Source organism: Callionymus lyra, chromosome 2, assembly GCF_982586985.1.
Source record: "Callionymus lyra chromosome 2, fCalLyr1.hap1.1, whole genome shotgun sequence".
Classification (NCBI taxonomy): Eukaryota; Metazoa; Chordata; class Actinopteri; order Syngnathiformes; family Callionymidae; genus Callionymus; species Callionymus lyra.
The window spans coordinates 6,140,695-6,153,434 of record NC_141819.1 but is presented as its reverse complement, the minus strand read 5'-3'; the positions used below and the strand labels follow the sequence as shown (position 1 = coordinate 6,153,434).

The window sequence follows — 12,740 nt, the reverse complement described above, 5'->3', positions numbered from 1 at the left end:
GAGGTCGTCGCCATGATCCCTAGCAGCGTGTTGTAGATCCAGGAGGGTCTGCTGGTGTTTTCTTCTCTTTCAGCGGCTCAATGCACTCGCTCACTTCTCGTTGTACTGCTGCGATCTCAGAGCGAACAGTAGCCAGTGAAGAGTTTTGAGGAAGATGTTGCTTCTAGAGAGTCCATCATGGCTGCAAAAGTTGGCTGCTAAGCGGGCGTTCATGTTAGCCTCCGGGGCTTTGCTGCGCCTGCTCTCGACGCTTCTGTTTTCTGACGAGTCGATGACATTGTGGATGAAAAAAAGTTTCAAAAATAAATTGGAAGAATCTGTTGATGTCTTGTCGCTGTTTTCTGTGGTTATAGTTCGCAAAAATATGATATAAAATGAGTCACAATTCCAGGAGCCGCAGACAAACACGCCCCTCGATTCTCATTTCTGTACAGTATGAACATGAACTCCTCAGATGAACTGACCAACTTCTAAACTCTTCTCTGAGGAACATCTCTGCGTCTGGCAGCTGATAAAAACATGTCTAAAGTCCACCATCAACACTGTTGCTGGAGCCATTCTTGCAGGTTCTGTTGTTGTAAAACATATTCTGTCGACGGTAATGGACGACCTATGATGACGAATCTCCTTTTAAGGGGAGTCCCATTTCTAAGTCCTCAGATGAACCTCATTCCTTAGTTTTGAGGATTGATCTTGAGGACTGAGGAAGACTGCTGAGGAGATGAATGTAATTGGACCTAAAGTCAGTTCAGACATAAGGACATTGGTCTGGTGCAGTTCAAGAAAAGCAAGAAAGATCATCACGCTTTTCTGGTAGAGAAATTATAGTCTGTGTTCATCACTAAATCCATATTTTGGAAATTGTGACATTCAGAGGAAAATACCTTTAAATGACTAATGTGAAATAAATACACACATACAGTGGAGAGAACAAGTATTTGATACACCCCTGGTTTTTGAAGTTTTCTCACTTAAAGCATGTAGAGTCAGTCATTTGTATCAAAGTTACTCTTCAACTGTGAGGACAGAATCTAGAACAAAAATCAGATGATTTTTAAACAATTAATTTCCATTTAATTGCATGACATAAGTATTTGATACATCAGACGAACAGAACTCAATATTTGCTACAGAAACCTTTGTTTACAATAACAGAGATCAGACGTTTTCTGTAGTTCTTCAGCAGGTTTGCACCACTCCTCCATACAGACCTTCTCCAGAGCCTTCAGGTTTCAGGGCTGTCTCTGGGCAACACGGGCTTTCAGCTCTCTCCAAAGATGTTCAATAGGATTCAGGTCTGGAGACTGGCTAGGCCACTCCAGGACCTTGAGATGCTTCCTACGGAGCCACTCCTTCGTCGCCCTGGCTGTGTGTTTGGTGTCGTTGTCATGCACTGCAGGATTTTAATCCATGACGGCGGAGTGTGTTACTGATGGTTTTCTTTGAGACTGTGGTCCCAGCTCTACTCAGGTCACTGACCAGGTCCTGCCATGTAGTTCTGGGCTCATCCCTCACTGTCCTCATGATCCTTGATGCCCCACGAGGAGAGATCTTGCATGGAGCTTCCAGACCGAGGGAGATCGACCGTCGTCTTGAACTTCTTCCATTTTCTGATAATTGCACCAACAGTTGTTCTTCTCACCGAGCTGCTGGTCTATTGTCCTGTAGTCCATCCCAGCCTTGTGCAGGTCTACAGTTGGATCCCTGATGTCCTTGCACAGCTCTCTGGTCTTGGCCATTGTGGAGAGGTTGGAGTGTGTGGACAGGTGTCTTTTCTACAGGTGATGAGTTCAAACAGGTGCAGTTAAAGCAGGTAATGAGTGGAGAACAGCTTCTTAAAGAAGAACTAACAGGTCTGAGCCTAAATTCTTACTGGTTGATGGACCATCAAATACTAATGTCATGCAATACAATGGAAATTAATGATTTAAAAATCATCAACTGTGATTTTCTGCATTTTAGTTTTAGATTCTGTCCTTCAAAGTTGAACCTTTGATACAAATGACAGACTCTACATGCTTTGTAAGAGAGAAAACTTCAAAAATGTATCAAATACTTGTTCTCTCCACTGTAAATGTCTAAATCAATATCCAAATACGTGTATATTATATTTTAAAAAAGCAAACTACCTGAAACTCTTTCACCAGGTTGTCGGTTCGCTTCCAGGTCGGGAGGATGACCTTCATGTGTGGAGTGTGTATGTTCTCCTCGTGTTGTGTGGGTTTACTCCGGACACTCCGGTTTCCTCCCACAGTCCAAAAACATACAGAGGTTGATTGAGAACTTGGGGAAAATAAGTCCGTATGTGTCTTTGTGTTCCCTGAGACAGACTGGCCTCCTGTCCAGGATGTCCCCGCCTCTCGCCCCTAAACTCTGGGATAGACTCTAATCTATTTCTTCATGCTGTATTTCAGTTATTTTCCAGAATGCTTCTTTCCATCATAGTCAAATACACCCCAGGTGTGTCATTATTAGGTAATATAATATGTTTGGATGTAGAGACATTAAGGGGAATACAAGTTAGAAAATATTTTAAATAATGTAAAACAGATAAATAAAGAGTATTTCCTAATTCTCTATTCTATGGAATACCATGAGTGACACAATTAGTGAATAATAAAGTGTTTATAAATAACCACAACCAGGGGAAAAGACTATTAAATGGCTATTGTGAAATAAATACATGCATAAATGTGTATTTCTGGTATTCCATACATCTAAACACGTTCTTTCTGTTTCTCTCATCGCCCCCTACTGTCCAGAGTCACAAACAACATATCTGTCCATCATTGATATCAGACAAACATTTGCTGTTTACATTACATCTTCTGTCTGTTTCTTTTTTAACAAATAAACATGTTTCCTGTCATCATACTTCAATATTCACTTTTCTGTCATTTGTTTTAGTTTGTTTCTGAGCGATTAGTTAATAATTGTCTCATGTAGTTAATCCTGCCATTAAAGCTCTTTCTTACATTTTGAACTCGTCATATTCTCTATTGTTGATTCTTCTGGGATCCGCTCTGATGCCTTCACTGCTCAGGATGTCTCCCACAAATGTCAGTTCCTTCACTCCAAGCTGTCATTTCTCCTTATTCAGCTTCAAATATGTATTTCTGTTCACTTCAAGAACGTTAACAGTCTCATGTCATGTTCAGCGCTTGTGTCGTCCATTTATTATCATTTCCGTCTCTTTCCAGGGGCTCATAGATGGTGTGTGTTGTCTTGTCAAACACCTCAGATACTGAAACTATGACAAACATCCTTTGAATTTATATTTGCTTTATGAACTGTTGGATTTATAGTTTTATAGTGAGACGAGTGCAACACATGCGTATTTATATTACGTTTATGGAATAAAAGTGTTTCCTGTTTACATACATATAGTCATCATGTGATACTGAAAGTGTGTTTTTCAAGGAGATGCTCAGATCACATGAGGAAAACCTGCTCTTGCTGAGCTTCAATTCAAACCTGTTCAGCTTCTGGTGGATCATTTTAATATGTTATCAAAACAAGCCTATATTTTCTGACACATGAACACTCGTGTATAAAACTCATCATGTTGTCGTAAATGAACAAGAATCATCAGTGTGTAGAAAGAGAAACATGTGTGTGAATACTTTAATATCCAGACATGTAACAACAAACATTGTTGATGCGTCTCTGATGTGAACTTCTCAGTGTGTACATTTTTAGTGTAAGTACATGAGGCCCCTGATGGTCGTCCTACCAGCTCTCATGCTGTCTTCACTCTTCCTGGACAGGAAGGATTCCCCCCAGTGAGCTGGCATATCGCACACGCCTGCTGGGTCACTTCCTGGCCTGGCTTCTTGGCTGTTACGTGACTGGCTTGGTCAGATCCTGCTTCTACGCCACTGAGAGAGTCGGACGGAAGAAAACTCTCAAGTTCTATCGCTACGATGTCTGGGCTGAATTACAGAACTTGGCTTTCAGGTGAACACAAGTGAAGGAACATTGCTGATGACGTCACAACTACAGTGTCCTGTACACGAGGACCGACATGAAAGTCATTCAATTATCTCAAGATTTAAAGGCTTGAAGTCTTGAGTCTGTGCTCGTTGTGTTCAATCAATCGACCACTGATCATAATCAGCAGATATCTGGGAACTGTGTTAAAAAAACAACTGATGACTGGCGGCTCATACTTTACCTCTTCCCACCTGCACAGGCTCTGCACAGGTGCACGGGAACAAACAACAACAAACATGTCTGCTGTGTAAAGGTTTTAAACTGTGTGTGAGAACTATGTGAAGTTCACTTGCTGCTCATGGAAACGTTAAAATACCTCGAGGAGGAAGCATTTTAAAATGATCCTGAAAGAAACTGGCAGCCAATGAAGAGTTTTAAGAATCAGAGAAATGCGAGTTCTTCTACTAGAGCGGCTCAGAATTCTCGCTGCAGAGTTTTGATTTAACTGCAGGCGAGACAGATGCTTCTTAAAATGTTGAACATGTCTGTGGGTTATTTTTCCTCTTCTTCTTTTGCTTCCTTTTTCTTCAGCCTGAAGTCTTTTATAACGTTCTCCACTCAACAACTCTAAGTCTCATGTGTTTGTGCGACTTTTAGAAATCACGTTTCTAAATGCCAGCTGGAAGAGTTGAGTGCAGACGAGGTCGCGTCCCTCCCCAGTACAAGCGTCGTCTCCCGCCTTCGCTTCGTTCCAGAGACGGGTGGAATGAGAGCGATCACTGGGGTCATGGGGGTGAAGGTCAAAACACAGGTACAAATGTGTTTCACCTCTTGTTGATCCTCACTTGCACACATGGATGTGATGTTTATTGTTGGTCTCATCCTTCATGTCCAGTTTCACAGGATCTTCACGACTTACATGCAGTCTTGCTCGCCCTCGTGCGAGAGTCTCCGTCTCTCCTCGGCTCCACAGTTTGGGGAAAGAGCGACATTCACCGAGTTCTGTCCTCCTTCCTGCCATTGAAGGACAACAGAGCCGAACCCTTTTACTTTGTTAAGGTATCTTTGCTACACCTGGAGACATTGACTTAAAACATTATTTAAAGAGATCATTGGTAGATATCCGCTTATTAACTTGTATTTTTGGTATTTACAAATACATTTTTATTTCTAAATATATCATTTTCATTTGCAAGACTTGTAAATGAGTCTTTGTTATTGCATCTGACATGTGAATGTAATTTCACACACAGAATTTCAAGTTTTACCATTTACATTTTTTTTTTAAATGATATACAGTATATAAAAGTAAAAATGTATTTGTAAATGCCAAAATACAAGTTAGAAATATTAAATCGCTCGTACAACCATTAAATATTTTCAGATCACCCTCTGTGCATGTACACATAATTATGAGACAAAAATAAGCCCATAGTTACTAGGTATATATATATCATCAGTGTTGGGAGTAAAGGTTTGCTGTAACAAAAGCGTCTTTTTACTTCTATTTTTTACGAGATGCTTTTTATATCCATACATGATAGAAAGTTAGAACTCTATGTTATTACTTTAAAAGTGAATGAAGAATGGATACGTGAGTTGAACATCTGCATCTGCCACAAAAAGGACTATCAGTGCATTTAATCTTTTATTTCTATTTGTTTTTTTCTTTTATTGTTCTTACCTTTTTGTGTGATTTGTTTAATCACAGCATCCAAACTTACACTGACCCGTACACTTGTACAAATGTTTCTCTCTTACAAAAACTTTCCCTATTAAAAGGTAAAGAAACTGGGTTGTTTTTGAAAGAAGTAACTAGTAATTGTAACTAAGTTACTATTTTAAAGTAAGTCGCCCAACACTATTCATGATGTTACATTTGAGAGAAATTATTAATTTGTTTGTAACGAGGGACAAACATTCTGACTGTTTCCTGTGTGTAAATATAACATGATTATAATCAATATAACATTATTGATTTTAGTGATGTTTGTCTATTAAAACAAGGCGTGTTTAAGATGTTTTTACTTGACATTTATAACCAAATATTTATGGATTTGAAAATGAGCACAAAAGAGAAAAAAAGCTTCAACATTAGATTATTTTTTAACCTTTAACTCTGTTTGTGTTTTCACCTGAACAAGGCGGTTGTTAGTGGAGGTCACGACCCTCACGAGAAGCTTCAAGAGGTCATAGGTCAAGTGCTTTCATCAGTCGAGGACATGGTTTTCAACGTACGAACTTTTGCCAAAATCTGGGCCGACTCGGAAGAAGGTCTTCGTAAGACTTTTGTGCGAGAGGTGAGTTTACTGATCACAGAAACACAATGAAGTCAGAACTACATTAAATAAACATTAAATGTTCTTTTTATTTTCGTGTTGTGTCGTTGTGTATCTGAAGCGACTCATTTGTGTTGTGGAAACAGGCGACTATCATCCACGGAGCTGCAGGAACAGCCAACATGAAGAACTTTGTTGCGTCGCTGCAGAAAAGCAAGAAAGCTCATCACACTGTTCTGGTAGAGAAGGTAAGAATGACCTTGAAAGTATTTTCTTCATCGTAGTTTTCATTTTCTCCGGCTGTTACGCTGCATTTATCTGGAAACTATACAATAAGTCTGTGTTCGTCACTTCATCTTTATTTCTTCCAGCATTTCTCCACAGACGATTGTGTGAAAGAGCAGCTGGACTTCTTCACTGGGTTGTTGTCTGGGACCATCGTTGAGTACAGGAGGAGGTTAGTGTTCATTTTTAACTTTTCTTTCTGCTCAGACAGAGTCAGTATCGACGGATGTGAGAGAAGCAGACGTGGACAGAAGAATGTTCTTGTCATTGTTGGACAGATGTTGAATTTTAACCATAAATAATAATAATTATTTTTAATAAATGCTTGGTCAAGAATCACTGACGTGTTCTGAGGGGATGTTTGTAGCCTCCATGTTTTCTGGCTTGATTTTCTCATCTTTACTTTACAACCTAAGATCAGATCTTCTTTGTCCTCCAGAATGTACCGTCAAGGTCAAGGTATTCCTCGAGGCTCTGTGGTGTCTAGTCTGCTCCGCTGCCTCTACTATGGTCACATGGAGAACACGCTGTTTCAAGATCTTCCTAAAGACAAAGTGTCCGTTTGTCGTGAAGTTGACAGATGTCATTGTGTCGTGTCGCCAGCAGGGGGAGCCAGTTCCGTATAACAACCTTTCTTTCTGTGTCTGCAGATGTTTGATGAGGCTGGTCGATGATTTCCTGTTGATTACAACAGACAAATGTCGAGCAGAGTCTTTTCTAACTTGAGTTTGACTTTTTACATCAACCATTTGAACCAAATATAAACGTCTCATCTTTTTCACCAGCACTTTGCTCTCCGGGGTGCAGGAGTACGGACTTGTCGTCGACCACCAGAACATGGTGACCAACTTCCAAACGTCACCAGGTCCCCATCCTACCATTGACGCCCTGCCCCGTCTCTGTCTCTTCCCCTGGTGTGGTTTGCTGCTGGACACTCAGTCGCTGCACGTGCACAGGGATTATTCAAGGTGTGGCTTCGACTATTTTCACTTCTACGATTCATAAAGTGTGTTTGAAGCAACATTCTGCTGAGTAACTGTGTGTTCAAAAAAGAGAACGAACCTGCTCAGCTCATACATTAGTGTGTAAGGTTGAAATATATTTGTTCTCACAGTTACAGATCTTCGTCTCTGCTACAGCCCCACACTGGGCTCTGACACATCAGCAACAGAGGAGAAGAAACTGATGATCGTCCTCACAGGTGATTGTATCTCTTCATGGACGTCAAGGTTTGGAAAGATCACTTCATTCACATGTAGCTCTGTGAGGTTAAAGTTCACTTCAGACACATGTAGCTCTGTGAGGTTAAAGTTCACTTCAGACACATGTAGCTCTGTGAGGTTAAAGTTCACTTCAGACGCATGTAGCTCTGTGAGGTTAAAGTTCACTTCAGACGCATGTAGCTCTGTGAGGTTAAAGTTCACTTCAGACACATGTAGCTCTGTGAGGTTAAAGTTCACTTCAGACGCATGTAGCTCTGTGAGGTTAAAGTTCACTTCAGACGCATGTAGCTCTGTGAGGTTAAAGTTCACTTCAGACACATGTAGCTCTGTGAGGTTAAAGTTCACTTCAGACGCATGTAGCTCTGTGAGGTTAAAGTTCACTTCAGACACATGTAGCTCTGTGAGGTTAAAGTTCACTTCAGACACATGTAGCTCTGTGAGGTTAAAGTTCACTTCAGACACATGTAGCTCTGTGAGGTTAAAGTTCACTTCAGACACATGTAGCTCTGTGAGGTTAAAGTTCACTTCAGACACATGTAGCTCTGTGAGGTTAAAGTTCAGTTCAGGGGGATTATTTTTCACAGTAATCTGTTCTTTAGAATTATAGGTTTGCTACTGAATTTCGGTTCTTTTGTGGCTCGACTGAAATAGTAGCGATTATCAAAACATGCTTCATATTTTTCGGCTCCTATGTGAGATAAAAACTTAATTCTGTGTGGATTTCTCTGAAGAAAATCTGAGGAAGACAAAGGCAGTGAACATTCATTTGTTACTTGTTAGCAAGTCTTTGTTTGAAATAGAAATGATTTGTTTCTTCACAGAACTATCTTGAAGTGGACGTTACCTAAGATGAAAAATAAAGATTTGTACTATGTGTGATGTCATTTCCTTTCTGTTAGAATTGATCTTAAAATGGAACAATTGTATCGTGAAAAGAAGAAGAATAAATAGAAGAAGAATAACAAGCTTAAAATACAGATTCTTTTTTTGAACAATCTTTTATGTCGAGGTTTCAATACCAGGTGGACCTCGTAAGAATACGAGTCAGAGGTCAAATATTGCATCAACTGTCGTAAATAATTCAACATCTTTTATCTCATCATTTAAAGGTAAATGTAAGAAATATAAACTTGTCTCAAAGAAAATATTAAAGTTTATTTCTTTGAGTCTTAAATAATGTATGTTATGTGTTTTTTAGAATGTTTCTAACTGTTCGATTAAAATTCTTATGAACATATACGCATAATTAAATTAATGCTAAAAGGTGATCAAATATAAAGTAAGAGAATAATAAAGTATACTCTGCTTGATGCTAAGAACTTTTGTTCCTGCACACAATCAACATTCATGCAAACTGATTACTGAGACCAGCTCAACTCAGGTTAGAGTCAAATCACCGGTAGAATAAACATTTGTGTCTGTCTAGCAACCACACCTGAAGATGTGCACAAAAGGACCAACAGAGCCGGTGAGACCCCAGGTTGGAAGTGAAGACCGGAACCAACGCCCATGAGTGTGAGCTCCGCCCGTGAACATTTGAATTATTAGATTAAATGAGACAACAGGCAACTGTTCCAGCGGGACACCGCTTCATTGTCCTGCGCTGATTCGCTAGCTAAACCCAGCACTCAACCAATAGGATTGACCATTGAGCCAGACTCCCGCCTCCAGACTGAACGCTTGCACCCGCCTCTCTCTTCGTCCGACGAGGACGCCGACTCCCGACTGGGGAATACACACCAAAGGGACTCGGGGCATCGACTACACAGGACTGCCCGACGGCGCCAGACGCCCGATAATAGGCGCTGTGTCTCAAGGCCTTTAAACTTCTATTCGGTTAAAAAACGTTTTTGCTTGTGATTTTCATAACAAAAGTATTTTAAGAAATAATTTAGGATATTATAACATAAGTATTCAGGCTTGACGAGGTGAGCACAAAGAGTGTGTTCATTGCGTTGGTGTTGGTAAAGTCCATTGGACTGATAAAAAATAAAAATATCAGGGTGATCTATGAGATGCCCAGACAACAGTAGCCCAAAGGACAGGTAACATAAACACGATCTTATGTGTCCTCTAGGGGAGGTTGATGTATGAATGGAATGAATGAACAGTGGACAGGATTGGTGACAATGATGTTCATAATTTAGGGATTCTTGGTACCATGTCCTGTTGTAAGAATGGGGGATGCCCCGATAACCGACACCAGAGGATATAAAAAAAATCAAGTTAAGGGAATGTCCTGACCTGGATGAGTAGACAGACGTACACAAAAGATAAGTTTCATCAAACACATTCCCCTATCCGAAGAAACACACGGATCAATACATGGGGAAAATCCGCATTTCTTTTTACCTTAATAAAATATTCATGGTCAGAGCTACTCCTGAATGAAGGTTATTTGTGTGTAGGTTGAAGAAGATGGACCTGGAGGACGTTGGAGAAGATGGACTGGGCTTGGGACATGGACGAAGAGGACCAACTGGAATACGAGGAGGAACAGTCGGACCGACTGAGGAGGAACAGTCAGAACGACTGAAGATGACGAGGATGGACTGGACGACTGAGCACGACGAGGGAAAGATGAATGACTACTTCAGAATGGGGCCTGAGTCTTATGTTGCACAATAAAAAAAATCATATTGCAGGCAGACTATTATAGTTTCGGTCATACATATAGCGTGTGCAGGTGCATGATAATGATGTGTTGTTTGTAAGATGATGAATATTTGATAAAAGAGGTAATTGATAAAATGTTGCTGCGGAACAACCACTAATTAAAAAAATTGTGGAGTTGTTAGATTAAAATTGTTATAAACATATACGCCATACTTAAATGAATGCTAAAAGGATAATCAAATATAAAGTAAGACAATAATAAAATATACTCATGCATACTGATTACTGAGTGGAGACCAGCTCAACTCAGGTTAGAGTCAAATCACTGGTAGAATACCACACCTGCCTGGCAACCACACCTGAAGATGTGCACATCCGCATTTTTTAGGGATTCTCTGGACAAACGTTGCGAAACAGGAGAAGTTATCCTGTCTAAAAAATTAGGTCTCTAGACCTGCTGAAGAAGGTGATAGAGCCGGTTCCAACAGCAGAGAGGATGAGCGGGTTTTACTCCCGGTACTTCCTTGTGCCAAAGTAGAATGGTGGATGGAGGCCCATACTGGACCTCAGCTATTTGAACAAGTTTATAGCTACCAACCCATTTCGGATCTTGACAGTAAAGGACTGCTGACAGCTGTAAGTCCAGGGGATTGGATGACATCTATTGACCTGACCAACGCATCATTTGAAGTTTCGATAGTCAAATACTTGCGTTTCGCCCTCGAGGATCAAGTGTGTCAATACACTTGACTCCCGTTCGGCTACTCTCTGGCACCCAGGACCTTCACCAAGTGTGTGGAGGCAGCACTGGAACCAATGAGAGCAAGTGGGGTGAGGATCTTGACCTATCTGGATGACTGGTTAATCCTTGCCAGGTCTCCGACTGACAACACAGTTGCTGGAAGCTTGGCGTCATGTGATCACAGCAGGCGCTGTTATGTCCCTCCTGGGGCTCATGGCAGCAGCTCACAAGGTGGTGCGGCTGGGCTTGCTGCATATGAGGGACCTCCAGAGATGGTTTGGTCATCTCAAGCTAGATCCAAAGCAAGACCAGGGTTAGGTTTTGCAGGACATCAAATTTTGGAACTCTCTAGCCAACCTCAGACGGAGAGTTCCATTAGGTTGTGTCCTTCATTACACTCAGGTGTTCACAGACGCATCTCTAACATGGGGAGGCATCTCGGGTCAGATCTACGCCAGTGTACATACACATGAACTGGATAGAGTTGAAAGCAATTCACAATATTCTGCTTCACCTCTCTCCCCAACTGTCACAGTCCAATGTCCTAGTAATATCAGACAGCTCCACCGCCGTGAATCGCTCTGATTGCCCCCTATTAGGCGTGGATGCTTTGGCCCACTCGAGTTGGCCGGCCGGCTACTGTTCGCCTTCCCTCCTCTGTGACTCCTCCTCCCCTTGGCTTGGAGAGCGAAGCAGGAGAGTAAAGAAGGAACGATCCAAAGCTCAGGAGCAACAGCCTGGAAGAATTTCTCTCCTCTGGTCCTGAATCGTGTGCGAGGAACCATCAGTAGATTCTAATCCACAGATCTCAGAGCCCGAGCTGGGGTGTAAGGCTGGATCAGATCACTGATGGAAGGTCTGACCATGAATAGATCTGAAAGTAAGAACCAGAATTTAAAATTGATCCTGAAAGAAACTGGCAGCCAGTGAAGAGTTTTAAGGATCGGAGAAATGTGAGTTCTTCTACTAGAGCGAGTCAGAATTCTCGCTGCAGAGTTTTGAATCAACTGCAGGAAAGACAGATCCTTCTTGTTAAGACATGAAAACAAATGGTTTCCTAAGTTTAGAGATGTTTCTCAGTTGAAACAGTTTCTGGTCAGTTTTCTGCAGTGTTGAACAAGAGACATGTCTTTATCAAATACAACACCCAGGTTTATCAGGCTCAGTTTGACAGACTGACCTAAGTCACCCAAGTACTGACTCAACCCTGGAACTTTATCATCAGGAGCAATAACCAAAGTTTCAGTATTTCCACATTTAGCTGCAAAGTTTTTTCACTCATTGTTTGATTTCTAGCAAACAATTGACTAAGCTGTTCAGCCTCTGGGGCTCAGTTGGATCAAAAGAGCAGTAGAGCTGGATGTCATCAGCAAACATGTGGTAAGAAACATCAGGAAATCTCTGAATGATTTTTACCCAGAGGAATCAAGTATGTTTGTGTTAATGTTGTAATGTTGTATGTAATGTCATTTACGACGTATTTTATTATAACAGGAGTCTTTTTGAACTTTTATTCTTTCAGTTTTTAACTTTTCATCGATCCTCACCAGGAAACGCAGCCTGAAGCAATCATTGATACTAGAAACATTTTCTGTATGAATTTGATGAACAAACATGTTGTCAGTCATCATACTTCAATATTCACTTTTCTTTTCAGTGTTT

General features: G+C 40.9%; 4 protein-coding genes across 4 annotated transcripts in view; 1 reads left to right on the top strand and 3 right to left on the bottom strand.

Moving 5' to 3' along the window:
* LOC148085161 (NLR family CARD domain-containing protein 3-like) overlaps positions 1-12,740 on the bottom strand; it is a gene marked incomplete at its 5' end in the record, with an annotated part of 350,040 nt that overhangs the window by 56,352 nt on the left and 280,948 nt on the right. The gene's annotated exons all lie outside the window — the stretch shown is intronic.
* The window catches only part of LOC148085167 (NLR family CARD domain-containing protein 3-like), a 181,026-nt gene that overhangs the window by 15,635 nt on the left and 152,651 nt on the right, over positions 1-12,740 (bottom strand). The window lies entirely within an intron of this gene.
* LOC148085171 (NLR family CARD domain-containing protein 3-like) overlaps positions 1-12,740 on the bottom strand; it is a 45,922-nt gene that overhangs the window by 16,847 nt on the left and 16,335 nt on the right. The gene's annotated exons all lie outside the window — the stretch shown is intronic.
* On the top strand, positions 3,709-10,874 carry LOC148085172 (telomerase reverse transcriptase-like). Its single transcript, XM_087785531.1, is given in 10 exon segments — positions 3,709-3,782; positions 3,862-3,957; positions 4,591-4,744; positions 6,078-6,233; positions 6,359-6,460; positions 6,584-6,669; positions 6,937-7,053; positions 7,148-7,465; positions 10,129-10,242; positions 10,781-10,874. Coding segments are annotated over 10 exon segments (1,311 nt in total).